Source organism: Anser anser, assembly GCF_964211835.1.
Source record: "Anser anser genome assembly, chromosome: 2".
NCBI classification, from domain to species: Eukaryota; Metazoa; Chordata; class Aves; order Anseriformes; family Anatidae; genus Anser; species Anser anser.
In genome coordinates this window covers 146,821,151-146,837,969 of record NC_139721.1, presented here as the reverse complement: position 1 = coordinate 146,837,969, position 16,819 = coordinate 146,821,151, and the positions used below count along the sequence as shown (strand labels likewise).

The 16,819-nt window shown below is 37.6% G+C and overlaps 1 protein-coding gene across 11 annotated transcripts in view; it reads right to left on the bottom strand.

The window, feature by feature from the left end:
• The window catches only part of SVIL (supervillin), a 137,458-nt gene that overhangs the window by 24,658 nt on the left and 95,981 nt on the right, over positions 1-16,819 (bottom strand). For all 11 annotated transcript variants that reach the window (XM_083823226.1, XM_083823222.1, XM_083823223.1 and 8 more), the window contains 3 exons: positions 14,326-14,812; positions 12,656-12,875; positions 7,032-7,161 (listed from right to left, as the gene is read on the bottom strand). In XM_083823226.1, coding sequence (XP_083679352.1) covers positions 7,032-7,161; positions 12,656-12,875; positions 14,326-14,812 — 837 coding nt within the window. The remainder of the gene's footprint in view (positions 1-7,031; positions 7,162-12,655; positions 12,876-14,325; positions 14,813-16,819) is intronic.

Sequence of the window (16,819 nt, the reverse complement as noted above, 5' to 3'; positions counted from 1 at the left end):
TGCGTATATCACAAAACCTGAAGTAATTTCATATCAGATCTCTTCCTAATGCACAAAGGCTCCCACCTTCCCCTATTAATGAACAAATGAACTTAAAAAATGATGAGCTGAATAGAAAGCAAGCAATCCCTAACCCATATAACTCGCCATAACAGTCCTGGTGAAAAACAAAAGCATATGCTGTACTTAAAAGAAAGAACTATTTTCTATAGCTAGAAAACTAGTATGAGCCAAGGCAATTGTCAGTAAAAATTTCATAACAAATACCCTTGGTAATTGGGAGTAGTTTAAATAGCTTGCACAATTACCAAAGGGCAGCATTTCTGGAGGAATGAGCTGGCTAAAGCCCATTCTGCTCGGGGGAAGATGTTGTGAGAAACATAAGCCTTGCCAGTCTTCAAAGTGCAAATTTTATTTCCAAATAGGAAACAAACAAAAAAAAAAAAGAAGAAGAAAGATACAAAATAAAAATCTCAAATTCATACCTGTGACCTTTTGATAAAGGATGCTGGAGACCCCAATAAAAAAAAAAATAAAATAAGGAATTATTTTAGAGTATCAGGAATAAGTTAAAGCTTTGAAAGACAACAGATCTAATGCTGCTTTTCCCATTAAACAAAACAAGTACTTATATACAAGGAAACATTCTAATTTGTAGTGAAAAATACGTCTATGTTTTCACTGATATCTCTTGTTACAGAGAAATGATAGAATCTTAAAATCAAGTTAAATACTGAAAGGGTCAGAAGAATTGGCATCCAGCAACATGAAATAACAGGAATAGGAGATGCCCCAAACAAAAGCACTGATTAAAAAACAACACTAAACCAAACCAAAAAAAAAACTTTGAAAATGGGAAATGGTGTAGGATTGATAAAAGCTAAGATGGGAATAATCTTTAGCAGAAGAACTGAAGCGTGTAAGTACAGGTCACATAAGTTGTGTTTCTTTCCAGACAATCATGGGAAGACTGCTGTAAGACAATCAATAAAGAATCAAAGCACAGTTGCATAATTAATGCCGTTCCACATGGCATTATGGAAAACAGGTTTAATCAAAATGGTAAGTTTGATGAGATCAAGTATGATTAAATATGTTAACATGGTTACCTCTGATTTCTTTAATATATTTGACTTAATCACAGATGACATTCGGAGCTTTTTTTGAGCAATATAAAAATATCACTGCAGCTTGCAGACTATATACTAGTTAACTGACAGAAAAAATACTTCTAAACAGGACATGGCCATGCAGCGATCTGATTCATCCCAACCCTGACCAGTATGGTTTCATGCACGTGGAAAAAAAAATCAGTTCTGCTGAGAAGAACCTCGGGATGTCACCAACGCACAGAAGAGAAGGGTGGGTGATAAAGATGAAGAAAAAATAATCACACAGATTTAAAAAAGGTTATGAGAAAAACCTGGTAAGCCAGGCTTTTAAGAGCACTATCAGCTGAAAAGAGAATCAAGGAAAAAAAACAGCCATTTAGAAATACAGAAGATGAGGAAAAACATGGAGCAGTAGTTCTGAATAGATAATTAAATGAAAAAGGGATTACATACAATGGTAGCTAAGAACTGGTATCATCTGCCATTACTGTACAAACAAGAATACTGAGGAAAGGAAGAAGATGGTGATTCTCCATACTGGGATCTTTACTGAAATAACTCATCCCATTTCCAGCATTTACACTTCTATCCAGGATCCCAATAGTTTTGGAAGGCTTTAGAAAAGATTTGAAATAATTTGTCAAGATTTGAAAAAAAAAAAAATCTACCTCATATTAAATCAGATTGCAGTGCATTTTCCATGTTTGGACAGTCAGGAATAAAGACCACATATTTAAAGGCCACATAGTCTGAGGGAGAGTTATAGACTTGATGTAAGAACAGCTAGATAAAGGGATTACTTTTCTTGCACTGCTTGCCTGGGCTGGTTGATGACACTGGTCTCTTCCAGCACTGCAACACATTTCTTGTGAGTATGCACAGGGCTCCCCTGTTTCTGCAGCATGAATTCGTGCTAAGGAAGGGCCCGCATCTAGGCAATGCTCCATTTTGTACCCTAGGATTTTCTAGTCTAAGTAGTGCCACGTCGGGTCACAAGAACACAATTCACAGTGGTCTTTGAGCCTGCCTTATATTTTTAAGCTTCTTTTCTTTTCTATTTCTATTTTATAAACACAGGAAATACAAGTATTGACAGTTTTCTATGTTGAGGTCTGTGCTGGCCCCTAGCTGGAGGAGTCCAAACCAAAAATGGACACTAAAAATGTATTTTTCGAAGTGGGAATCCATTTAAAACCAGTGTTATATTTTGTTTTATAAATTATATAAAATTATATATAATTATAATTATAATATATATAATTTATATATAATTATATAAATTATATAAAAGAGGTATGTATTTGCCTTTTAATACAAATAACTTCTCTGCTTTGGGGGCAACTGATCCTCATTTAAGATAAATGAGGTGAACAGCCATTGAAGGACTTTCTCTCTCCGCTGACTGTTGAGGGGATATTAAGTTATTAAGTTAGATGATACATCTACCTTCTTGATATATAGAGCTGGTGAACTCCATCATGACAAAATGAATAGGTCATCTTAAGTCAAATAGTAATAAAGCTATATTAAATTCAGAGCTTACAGAGTAGAGGTAACAATAATGATTTTCATTTGCTAGCCCAAAATTTAATTTTTGATTAAAAAAAAATAATCGGAGTAAACATCCCCAGAAACTTCTATGAAGGTGAATGTGGAAATGGTAAATATCAGTAGTCAAAATATTTTAACATTGTTTCAGTAGTATCTACCATAATCATCATCCTCTGTTCTAGCAGTGAGTAACTAACAGTTCCTTGGGTTCATTGCCATTACCCACGCTAGCCAGAGTGCTCCTGACATGCGACACATGCTGTATTTTGGCGGGGGGAATTGAGAACAGAGTGGATTCCTGGTCATACTACCACCACAGATCTGAGCTGGGAGGCAAGGCAATAAAGCAGGATTAGATTTGCATAGATCTATCAAGACCTTCCACTGAACTCTCCTTGTTTTCTTGTGTACAGCTTGCTTCTTTGCCCACTCCTGCCACGTTTCTTTAAAGCAGCATTTATCAAGCTGGTTAATCAACTAAGAGGATTATTAATTCCCTATGTAAAAAGAAAAAAAAAAAGTCAAAATGTATTTACTTGATATTGTTGAGCGTTTAAACTGTGCAGACTTTTGCTCACCTGATTAATAGGTAGAAAAGGATGAAATTTATGGACAGCGGGTATAACAGGAGAGTAAGTAGAAGCGTATACAGGTTCCTATGACAAGGACAGAAGCAAAGTAAAGGAATTAGAAAAGTGGACTGCCAGAGATGAAGATGGGGGAAAACACACACATTTTCCCCAGGATCTTGAGGTGGAGTAAATCTCAATCGTTTAACCTTCTAGAAGCATTTTCCCTATTGAAAAGCCAGAGACCAAAAAATATTTTCATAACACAACAGCATGTTTACCAAAGCCAATCCATGCAAGAATTAAAGATGTTAGTAACAACATCACTACAAGTCAACACAACACTAAACAGCCCAGTCAGGAGATATGCATTTTGTATGCTGGTAATCTTTGTCACTCTGCTTTCATGCACCAATAAAGTGATGAACCATGTCAGCCATGATGGGAACAATTCTGCTGCATGTTTAATCAACCAACAAGCCACCTATGTTCAGGACAAAAGGAAAGAACATTTACTAAAACTGAGATACTCAAAAACCATCTGGAGGCAACTACTAAGCCCATGGCGCTTAGCAAAGGTGAGTTTACCATTCTAAACAAAGCCAACAAATAACCCCTGCCTCAGAGCTGGGCTTACCCAAAGCTGATTAAGACATGGCTTTAACAACGATAATTCTTCTTCCCTTCTCTAGGTTAAAGCAAATACAGAACATTGCACAGCATGGGACAACTGCAGCTCGTTAGAGTGGCCCAAAATGAAGCCTAGCCATTAAAGCTCCAGCTTTGATTAGAACTGGGTACAAGCACTTGGTGGCTGCCGTATCTGAAATGGAGAAAACTCTTACCACAGGAGGAGACTAATATTTTGCCTAAAGGTCACTTTTTAAAGGCCTACCCCCTTTGAGATTTTTATACACTTCATCTCTGAGTAATCTGGAATTGACTGCTCCGTTCTGGCCTTTAACACCAGTACTGAGCTGCAATACAAGCTTGCCATAAGAATTAAGTGCATTCAAATGTCATTCACTGCTTCAGTGCTACTGCAGTGCAGCTGGTAATCCCATTAATCAGGGACACCGTTAAAATGGCCAACTATAAAACAGGAATGTTCATTCCAGTAAGTCTCACTGTTTTGATACTAAGGAAAGACTTTAAAGTTAGTTATGTTTTCTACATAGAGAAAAAAAAAATACCAAATCCAAAATATTTTTCCAAAATAAAATGGATTCTTTTCTTTGCTAAGACATTCCACAGCCTACAGTTGTTCCCCTGATGATAGAGCAATTCTTTAAATTGTCCAAGTATGTTTTAGCGTACATGTAAGTCTCACATCTTCCAACAAATTTTCCTCCTATATGCAGCAATCATTAAAACAGATGCTGGACCTCCATGTAAATCTCAACTTTTTTTCCCCCTAAGTCTGTATCTCTTTGAGTTAATTCCTTATTCTACTTTTTTTTTTTTTCCCATGTTAAGCTGCTCTGTCAGCTTTTCCATGAATTTTATGGCTTTTCTACAGTTTAGCCTACATATAAATGATTATAGTACCTTTAGAGAGATATCTCAACATGAATACACTGTGAAGAAGCATTTTGACTAGAAGTGATCAAACAGCACTATTTAAAGTAACTATTTTAGTAATATTAATCTTTCAACTTTTGTTGATTACAAGAAATCTAAATGTACTCTGATAACTTCTATTTTATATAGCTATGCTTCAGTAATTAAACCTCTAGAATGAGTTAAACAACCTTTCTAAAGACAAAAAAAATCTAAAAAGGTGAGCTTGACCGCATTAAGAACAGTGACATACCACAACTAGAAAAACTTCCGTCATGCCCTGCTGGTTAACAATAATGCCTGAAGTATACACACTCTTGCTGCCAACGCATGACTGGCATGTGTGGAAATTGTATTTTAACTAGCTCAAAACACAGTAGTCAATTCGGATCCTGCACTTTTATTGCAAATTCAGCAACAGCAAGCAGTAAGATTCTTAAGTACATTGTAGTCTCAGAGCTCTTCTACAAGTAGGTACTTAGTGGCATGCTGCTTTGTGGTCCTCACAGGGTAATAGCCACCACACTGAAGAATTATAGATAGTAATATTTCCAGATGTAAGGACATCTGACAGTGATGTGTTGGAAGCAGTGTGGTCAACTTGGACAAAGCTTTACATTATTTGTCACGAACATAATGAATCAGCATCACAAATATCAATATGGTTGTGTGTCTGACAAGACTACTGACATTTTTTTCTTATATATCCAAGATTCCACCCACATTTTGGAAGAAGTGCAAAAATCCTCTGGCTCAGGCTCTGAATGGCCAAGAGCTAACATGAACCAACACAGTGGGTGACCCTGTGTCACAGAAGCTCCCACTGCTAGCACTGTCACATCAAAGCTCGTACCCTTCAAGCACTTCATGCTCTCTTACTTTAAAAGCCTAACTTGTGCTGTGCTGAGTGATGTTGCTGCACATGGTAACACAACAGGGAGGATATGGGGGCCAGGGAGTAAAAAGAGAGAACAAAGGTTTCATCTCTGCCTAAATCTTGGCAGTTACTTCAAGCTTTTTCTCAGCCCCATTGTCTTCAGCTACAGAACATTTGTAATCTGATCTCAACAGTTGTCATTTTGGAGACTAGCCTGTTAAAAATGTGACCACAATTTTGCTTTCCTCAGTGAAACTATTTGTGCTTTAGGACATCTTCAAACTAGCAACTAAATTTGTGAGCAAGTCCACACAGCAAATAGAAAACAAAGCCCATAGACCAAACTGTAAAGATCAGTTTTGTTGATTTTCTGTACAGTTAACAGACAACCATTGATGAGCTGCAAGTTGAGGCACAGATTTATCCCCAATAAGAACAGATTGTAACAACACCTTTTTTGTAATACACTGATGGAAGAAGGAGTCTTTTTATTGTTTGCTTACCTATACTATTCAATAGAAGCAGTATTTTCACAACTAAATGATTAGATCCCAAGATTATTGTTCCCAGTGGTAAAATTTATAATACAAATTTTATCTTCACTTGTCCTCTGTGGAAATATTCCTTGAAAAATTAAATGCTTTTGGAACAGCCATTTTATCTAACAGTGTCATTTCTGAAATACCAGACTCAGTAGAGAAGCGAATCTACATTAGTTGGAACTGGGAATCCATTCTTGAAGTAAATCTCTCCGTAATCCATCCATACCTTTCTACCCATCTCCTGCTCTACTCATGAACACCGACAAGACAGATAAAATCCTTGTCCAGGAGGTTCTGGCTATCCACAAACACCAAAGATCATGCAAGACAATCAAAGGCCGAACGACTCACGAATGCTCTGATACCTGCATTTCCTTAGTGCTTCTAGGATCCAAAATTATCACTCAAAATAAGCACATGCACAGAGACAACACACCTTTAGGAACATTAAATTCTTCCAAGGTACCCTTACTAAAGGAAACGCTTCAAGTCTTAAGCCAGTTTTTCATACATTGGTGCGTGTGTAGGAAAATCTTAATCATTATACCTGTAAACATTCCAGAAGCCTTACAGGCCCACTTACTGCTCCACAATCTGCTGATGTAAAGGCATTCTAACCAATATTGTATGCACCAAGACAGTGAAGGCATTCTCATTTAAAGAGCTCTCATGTTGGGAGAACTGTTTTTTAAACATGCCTTTACACAAAAGAAGTAGCAAGAGCTAGTAGCTAATATTAGGCATGCCTGTCTTGTTGGATGCATCATCAAAGCTGAAGCAATTCAAGCAATATGTTTTTTCAATAAAAGGATAGAATTACCTTCTTCAACAGCTGCTCAACTTCTTGCATTTGTGCACTACGATCCGTGGCAGACACTTTTGCATACTCTTGCTTTTTGCTGAGCCTGCTCTTCCAGTCCTCTTCACCACTCTTCTTCAGCAATGCCAGCCTAGAAGAAAAAACATGCCAACATAGTATCTTTAAACAATATACCTCCTATTATCCTTAGAAACTACCCTTAGTACCTCACTAATGATGCATTCAAGAAAATCTGAAATTAAGTTTTCTAGCTAACCATAGTTATTTACATTTCATACACATATACAAAGCTCACCAACGAACAACAAGCCTTTACTGAACATGTCGAATGGGAATCATCTGACAAAACACAGACATCTAGTCTGAGACAGGCACTCCAGTTAATTTGTACAGTCAGTACAAATTGCCAATACAGTCAAGGGAGGCCAGAATATAATGAAGATCACCCTGAAGTAGACATATAAACAGGTTAGATGAATCACTGCTTTCTTCCCCTCCTTGTCGATAAGGCACAGAAATTGACTAGCTCTGCTATGGATGCTTATGCTTTAGATATCCAAAGTTAATGAGAAGAATCCTATCACTGATGTTTATTGTAGTCATTTAAAAAAAAAAATATTTCCTTTAAAACCCAAGAAGGAAGAGGTTTATTAAGAGCAGGCAGCCATCAATTAGGTCTCATCAGGCACATCAAACGATAACTTTGCAGTTAATGCTTAGACTACAACTCTGATGACTTAAGTTACTATCAGACTGCTAGGGATCATTTAGGGATCTCCTTGCTCATTTCAGGCATTGCTGTCATCAGTAGTACCAATGCACTAACAACTTGGTGGTATGATACTACAGCTGTGAAACCCATCTGTAAGATTCAACTGGTTTAAAGGAAGCCTTATATTTAAAATGTAGATTACCATTAATCTCAATTAAGCAGGATCTTGTAAAAGTACTGTTTTCTAATCTTAAGTAAAATTCTGAATGCAGCACAAATGGATGCTGACTGGCCCAGTGGGCACAGCATGTAGATTTGTTTTGCTGGAATTAGAACCTATCAGTCCATACAAACTCTGAGGTGATTAGTTTTGGGGTCATGGGAAATCAGTTTGGAATATAAGGTCCACAGAGACATGATCTTCAGTTTACCTCCCTCAGAAACTAATATTTGAATTGATATATGAATTTGAATTAATATATGAATTTTCTAGCTTTTAGAAATCATTCTTAGCATGCCTTAAAATGTGTATCTGTAGCAATTATGTAAACAGTTGCGCTGGTCCACTAAATCATTTTTATTTTAGTTGAGTTGTTAAATTTTGTTATATAACTTTTATTAATCTAGGGCATTTCAGTAAGGATTATACCAAGACCCTTAACCCTATTAATATTTGCACAGGTTCAGTAGGCTGGCAACTTATTTCCATCACAAGATACGGAGATGTGTTTTCAGAGATGTGATTACTGTCCAAGTTTTGTCCTGAAACTATGAAAAGGAAGAGATAGGGCTGTTTCAGGCAGTTGCTTCCTGCAAAAATCCAGGGAGTGTAACCGTGCTACTGACTACCTCAAGGAAACCCAATTGGTCCTAAGGCAGTCAGCTGAGAAAAACTGAGAATGCAGAAGACAGTAAATCCAAAGAATACAATGGCAATAAGAATGCTAGTGTTCAAGAAAAGGTGGCTAGTGTTATTTCCTCTCTTTCTCTTCCTGCCCATGCAGGCAGCGCTGGCAGGCTTCACATTGCCTGGCTGCTTCGTACCTAACAGCACTGCATGGATAGGGGTGAAGAGGACTCAGGATAAAGAGTTGAGGCCATGGTCATTGCTTCCAGCACGTATACAAGATTTCACTGCCCAGAACTTATCTTCTGGAGTATGTCCATGCATGTGTGAAACTGTGGAGGAGACCAAGATCGGACTGAATTGCCACCACGCTGCTGAATTATCTTCAATAGTCACGTTCTCTCAGGTCAGCTTTGCTTAGAAAGGATCTGCACTAATTGAAGCTGGAAGGCGTTTTGGTCAGCTTTAGCCTAAAATGGGTTTGTTTTTAAAAATGTCCATAGCTGCACAGCATAGCAGGCAGAAAAGATCTGCCCTGTTTTTGACCCTGCAGTTTGACATTACTGCAGCGTATTTGCCCTAGACCTTTGGCCCAAACAGCTTGGCAGATCAGAAAGGGAAAATCTCTAATTCTGAGACTGTTTCTGTGTCTCTGGAGACTGTTCTCTTCTTTGTCGTAAGGATGGATTCATCCTCCACTTGTATATGCAATGAAAGAACTCGTTCCTACAGTAAGGTCATATGTCTGTCTGCCTCAAGCGATTAAATAACACCTTTAAAGAGATAGGCATGCCCAGCATGCCCTTGAAAACTTCACTGCTGCGCAAAACCTAAAGCTATGCATTTGTCTCGAACCATGGAAACAGCAATAAATACAGACCACCTTGACTCAGCAGCCTTTGGAGGGCATCCTCTCGTATAAATAAAGATGCAAGAAATGCTGAATTGGATCACCCAAGCAGGCCCAACAGATCAGTAGCTTTACTCTGAGAGTATAGAGCAGCTGATTCTTTGGGAAGTTTGAAAAAAATTAAAAAATTGTGGTCTAACGTTTGGATTTATTTAAGGCCTGCTGCCTACTAGTTTCATTGCATCTCTAGTTTGATTCATTATTCACCTTCATAGTTCTTTTCATACAACTTCCTCCTTTGCATCCCAAAGTTCATTCTTCAATCTGAAAAATCAGTATTACACTGTTCTCGAAAGGAAAATCTTTACTATTTATCTGCCCATCTTTGTCAGCTTGCTCGCTGTTTTTTTTTTTTCTTTTTTTTCTTTTTTTTTTTTTTTACCTACTACTCAGGTACTCAGATAGAATGATCCAGAGGTGCTGGGATGGAGTCAAAGTAAAAGGTTTCACAGCTGAAGGAAAAATGTCAGATTAGTACTGAGGGGAAATACAAGCAAGATTCAAACAGTGGTTTTGCCTAAATAAGGAGCATTGTCTGAAAAGCCTTGGCAAAAGCCCAGGCAAAAATGAAAAAAAAAAAAAAAAAAAAGACATCTTTCTTCTGTGGCAATATTTTAGTGTCTTTGCTGCTAGTGTCATCCTTGAGATGACATGAACTGGACACAGGTTTGGCTTTCACATGGACTCCATTGCCTGTACTTGACCAGCTCTTTTTAGCTGCCTTTCAGCTACCTGGAGGCCAATTTGAGTGCAATAACTACAGAAAGGAGGCCGATGGTCAAAGAGTTCATAAATTCACTATATATGTGTACTAGCCTCCAGAAGGTCTTGTTCTGGCATCCATTCATCAAAAAAGGCTGAAACTAAATTTTAGATTGTGTTTGTCCTGACAAGGACTAGATGAAGGCTGGAGGTCCACCAGCTACTTATCTGTAGTTTTTGAAAATGGTGTTCATGGTGCACAGCTGACTTCTGAAGAGGAGCAGGCAGGGTGGCTTTTGAGAAACTCTGGTCTCCGTAAATGTACAAATACAGGTAGCTACATGTAAATGACACTCTGTTCAAAGTCGTCCAAGACATTCCTCTTCCTGAAGGCCTCTCCCAAACTCCTAATTTGTCTGGCTGAATACAAGACAATTATAAAAAGGTTTCCAGCGCTTATATATAACACATCAGTGGATTGGCCCTGTCTGTCTAACAAAAACCACAGCCTACTATAAGATATGAGCCTTTGCTCCCTCTCACCTCCAAGTGTCATGTTTGCAGAAGAGAGGATAGGCATATTTTCTTTCTTGAAAAATCATGGTTTTCATTCTTCCATAAAATATAGGTAATTTTGAAAATGCTAGGTATGCACTCACCCCACAAGGATAATACTACTTCAGTGAAATAAGTCTTTGTGGAAAATCACTTTCATCCAGACCAACATGCATGCATCCTGCCCAAATATCATTACATCTGTGGAAAAGCTGTTCTTCCATAAGGTGAAAGAATGTCTGACACAGCCAGAAAAATCCACTGGATGGGAAGATGAAGTTAGTGAATGTAAAAAGGAAAGAAAACAATCCAACCCAAAAAAGCAAAGTGTAAAAGTTAATCTTTAGCAGAAATGTTCTTTGAGGTTTATGAATAGTTGGCATGAGATACAGTCAAGCAAAAGAAAAAAGAATACAACCAGTCTTTTTTTTTTTTTTTTTTTTTAATTCTGGGCCAAGAAGTAGACTACTGTAGTATTTTGGAATGCTAAAACGTTTTGATAGCAGCTCTGCCATTTACAGATGTTTGCAGAATCAGAAGACACGAATTCCTGACAAGAGAACAGGTATTTTCTGGTGTTGGCTTTCATATTGAATAGACAGTCTTGGAGGCCCAACGAAAGCAATTCCTGATTGTGAGTGTGATTGACAGTCTGACAGGAACATCAGTTCTTCAAGAGACTAACTCAACTGAAGCATTAAATTTAGGATTGAAACAGCTGCTAATACTTGGATCTTCCCCCTCCCTCCAATCTCTTTTTCCCCACTAGGCTCAGGGAAGGTAGATCATTTACTACCCATAAACCAGAATTTACTGGATTTAAGTCTTATCTGTCCAGACAGTTGACATATTTGTAGAAGGATGAGGGATGAAAGGTTGCTTTAAAACAAACAAACAAAAAACCTGAAATGCTAAGTACATCTTTCAGAAAGGGGACTAAGATTGTTACAGCTGTTTTAGTCACTCTGCTCTCCTTATATTAAATAGATAACAGAGAGTGGGGATGCTAAAAATGAGGATGACTCACACACCTCCTAGAAATACATGAAGCATGCTTTGGTATCTTGTTGAAAAAAATGGGTTAGAGTACCGAATATCACACCCACCTCACAAAGTGATGGAATACTTTGACACAGTGAAAGTTCAATGAAGCAGCTACTTTGATTTACCAGTTCTACCTTCACTGCACAAAAACTGAAGTATGAATAAGCCTATTTGTCAACCTGAAGCAAACCATCATTTTACTCACTGGACTGCTACTGCAAGCATAGAATAATTAACATTTGATTTCATTTTTGAATGATCTTGGGCTGGAAAAAATGTTTCTAATAGTCCTACAAACCTGTCCAGCTTATTATCCTTTAAAATTCCTGAGTAAGTTCTCAGACATCAAAACAGAAACTATATATTTCTGAAGTAAAGTGGGAAATATCACAGTCTATCCCTGATTCTCTGTACTTGGCTTACTATAAAGAGACTATTTCCACAGAGCAACAATGAGACAGCTAATTAAAAAAATAAATAATTAAAAAAACACATTATAACTGTTGTAACTGAAAACAGAATCTGATGAAATATATTGAGTAGAACAAATGTAACTAGAATAAGTATTTTACTACTTTCATTTTCTGAAGCTTATTGATTATTCAGGTGGCTGTTTCAAAATCAGATCATCATGTTCTCTTCAACAGTAATTCTCATTCATCATGAGATGATAATGCTTTATAAGCATGTCAGTCAGATTAACTGCATGTTTCTGCTGTTAGTTTTTGACAGCTAATAGAGCCCAATAAACATGGCTTAGCTTTTTCAGAAACAGGCTTAAAGCTTCTTTTTATAATCATCACTTTAATAACTGTATTTATAGAGACCATTTCAATAAAGTGAAATTTAAGTACCTTTCCTTAATTGACATCGTTTTGCTGGAACTATCAAGGACATCTTCAGCTGCTTGTGTTTTATTCTCTCCAACAGAAAACATCTCACAGGAATTCTTATAAAATTTTCCTTCCAATTGTTCGGAGAGCTCCTGCAGTCTACAGGATGCCACAGCTGCAGTCTGTGAAACAGTCCTCGTTGCTGATGTGCTGGTGAATTCAGAAGTAGACTCAACATGGTCTGCCCGGTCAAAAGAAATGTGCTGAATTAGACTTGGTGCTATTCTCAAACTTATTTTACATTACCTACACTGAAGCAGTAGATCTGTTTTTTAATATTCAAATCACAGATCACATGCTATCCCAAAACAGAAAACAATTCTGGCTGAGCTAGTGTAGAAAGATTAATTGTACAATATTATCTGCTGAATACTCTCCCTTTTTGACTGAAGTTCACATGAAGCCACAGAGCTTCAGTGTTCAATACACAATCCTGAACTTCATATGGATGAGGCACAAATTGCTGCTCCTTTCATCATGCCAACAGGAAAAAAAAAAAGGTCAGATGAAAGAGAGAAGAGAACAAAGGATAGGGGAAGAGAAGCAAAATTTAAAGAAGAAATTAATTTACAGGTTAAGCATTTAATGCATAGGTATCATACTAGGAGAATAATTTAACATGTTTAATAATTTAATGAAGATCTTATTTTCTAGGAGGGTGTTAGGAACTTTTTTGTTGTTGTTTTCTTGAGCTGCAATTAAACCACAGGAAAAACTACCTTAAGAAAAAATAAATGCACCATTAGAGCTATCCTGAAGGAAACAGAAGTTATCTTCGCTCTTCTTGAAATTTTACAAGCACAATACCCCCGATACACGACTGCTCCTGTTTTACTCCAGTCTCCGTCTCCTCTGTAGTCACAGAAAGCTGATTAGATAGAAGGGACACTGCTTTTGATGAATACAAGCAGAACTATACCTTCCTCCCTACATCTGTTTGGAGACCATTTAAATTCAAAATGAATTAACTTCATGGGACAAAGAAAAAAATATTTCTAGCACTATAGGACACGTTGGTCCTGTACCCCCAACTTAAAACAGAAAACTGCTCTGGAATTACTCGGTTTATATTTTGTCACAACATTGAAGGGAAAATAATAGTAGTGTTTCAAAAATTATATAGCACTACTTGCTATATATGTACATACGTAGTTAAAATATAATATAGCTATATATGCAGAAGGTGGCAACAATTCAGAACAAATACTTGACCCAGAGCAACAAGTTCAGCTTGTTCAGTATTTTGGAGTGCAGAGGCACGGGCAGTAGAGGAAAAAGAAAAATTTAACTTCAGTATATACTACCACTTCTTAAAGGTAAGAAAATCTCAATAAAATTGAGCCATCTGTAAGGCCTGAAGAGTTACAAGAATAACTAAGAGAAAATTGTACTTGCAAAACTTAAGTTGTCACAACTTTTTCTCTACCTTTAAGCAGCGTTAAAAAGGAAAAACTGTCTTGATAATATTTGAAATGAAGATGTTTAAAAACTGAGAAACTCTGCTGTTTGCTGAACTAGACTACACCAACAGCAGGCATATACTGCACTTCTTTGCAAAGTCTTGGTTTGCTCATCACATTCCAAATCCATGTTTCCTTCAAAGGACTGGCCTTCTTTGGCTTCCAACTTACCTTGCATGCTAGTATCCATTTCCTTATGCTCAAGAGGCTGAAAAAGTGCTTGTGAACTAAACAGTTCCATGCTGCCCTTCCTCAGGAAGCTGTATGTTGATTCTTTATGGTAGTCCCCTGTTTTTTCAGGAACAGGATGTGTGGTTTCTTCCTCAAAGGAGCTGTACTTTCTAATTTCATTAGCCTCATGTGCCAGAAACCTCTTTCCCTCTTCTTCGTGCTTCTTTGATGATCTTTTGCTTTCTAGCACTTCTGATGAAGGCTGCCACTGTTCTGACTTCTGCATGTGTTTTCCTGAAGACTCTGAGTTTTCTGCTGAAGTGTGGAATCTCAAATCAGCTTTTGTGGCGGCACTCACGCTTCCATCTCTAGCTGGCTTCGCATGCAGATCTCCGGCAAACAGTGCAGAAAGGGCAGAAGCCATTGTTGCAACTGATGTTGCGACTGCAGTTGGCAGGGGAGCAATTTTTCCACTTTCATTTTGCACCTATGGACAAACACATAAAAATAAAAAAGGACCTGAGAGCTCCAAAATCATCCATTCCCAAGAAAAGTCTATCATATAAGTTCTTCAGAGCAGAAGGTATGCTTCCACATGAATACAATGCTCTACAAATATACACTCATAACAGTTAGGGGGAGCAAGAATGCCCCATCATTTGGCTGCAAATGGGTGATTCCGCCCAGGGTAAAAATGACTGCATATGAACAGCAAAATCTTTAGCAATAGAGGGCAGGTGTGTAGCATGCAATATGACATTGTGTTGGAGCTCCATGAAAAGGTCCGTACTGACATGGTACTGCACAGCACCGGGAGAAGGAATTAGTTCAGGTTCCAGATGCCGGATGACATGCCATGTGCTCAGGCTAATCAACAGGACTAATTAGCTTTGGCACAGCTCTGCTCTGATATGGTTATGCAGCTTGCAGCTCCAGAGCAAGCTCAGCACCAGGAGAACGCTCCGTGCTGTCTTACATGGGGCACACATTCCTGCCACTTTCGCCACATAAATCACCTTCACACAGGACTGTTACTCTTAACAGTTTTTCAAATATCAAACATTTGCTGTCTCTGAGAAAAGTATTTGTATCTAAGAATTACATATATATTTTTTAAGTCCAAATTTGCTTTGCCAGCCTCTACAGAGGAACAATTAACTTTCATTACTCGAACGTAATAATTTTATACAGTTTACTTAGAGACAGTTAAGATGCAAAATTTCCCTGAAATGGACAGCCTGGGTTTGTCTTCTCCAAAGGGGATAAAAGCCATGAAATAGTGACAAATATGCCTTTATACAAATCAGGAGATGTTTTTTGTTTGACTTTTTTGTTGTTTTCTTTAACTGCAGGGCTAGTGAACAGCATGCAAAAGGAATAGGCAAACTCACACCAGTAGGAGTAAGTCAACTAAAAACTTAAAAAGCACATGCAAATTCCATAAAGCACGGACAACACACTCATATATTAAACAAATCAGAAAGCTGAGCAAAGACTACTACACTAGCTCAAAGATTCCAAAGAAACATTAATAACATAGTTACCGGTTTACTCTTTTTCCATTGCATCTATTAGAATTAGAAATTTAGAGGAGATCAGCAAAGGGATTTCAGCTTCAATTACAAGATATTTACATTTGCAATTATGTATTTTGGTAATCAAACCTCTAGTTGTCTGTTTTCTTACCTTTCTTTTGTTTCTTTCTACAACAACCACAACTACATCTCAAAACTCCAAATGCACAGCTCACTATGTAAGGTCTTTTTGACAATACATTCCCACTGTACTCTTTTCAGAGGCAACTCTGGTTTCTTTTGCTAGGTTCAAAAGGATATGACAAAACATGCTTCCTCTGCATTTTCTTGCTTGAAGTGTAAGTTCATCTTGTAAAAGTCTGACAAATTAATGTGACTGTCACTGGCTTCTTTCCCATCTGCTTCAGCCCATTTCTGTTGATCACCTTCCTGGCTCCCAAACAAGTTAGTGACATGATCATTAAAGAGTTCGAACTGTGACAGAGGTTGGCATGTGCAAAATGAATGGAAATTGTACTCTGTAACGTCTGGAAATCTTGTTAAGATAAATATGCCAAATATTTACTACTACTATAAGCCTAAGTAAAGTAAGCATAAGGCACAGTTATGTATTCATGCAGATTTGCACCAATATACTTAAAGAAATCCTACCTTCCCACAATTCTATTATTATATGGAAAATGTAGAAAGATGAATGAGGCATTATAGAAAGAGTACGTAGGGCAGGAACCTTCTAACACTCAGATCAATCCAAACCCTTAGAAATATAACATGCAAAGGAGTGATCCTTCACTGTTAAAGTGATTTCTTCTAAAGCTGTAGTGCTAAGGGACTGATGTTTCTGTTGTTGCAAACATCAGATCTGAAAGATTACTGCTTGGCCATCCTGTTCTCAAGCTTCACTAAAAAGGCATTCCTTTCCAGTTCCAATTATATGAAGGATTCCAGACTGAGAAGCC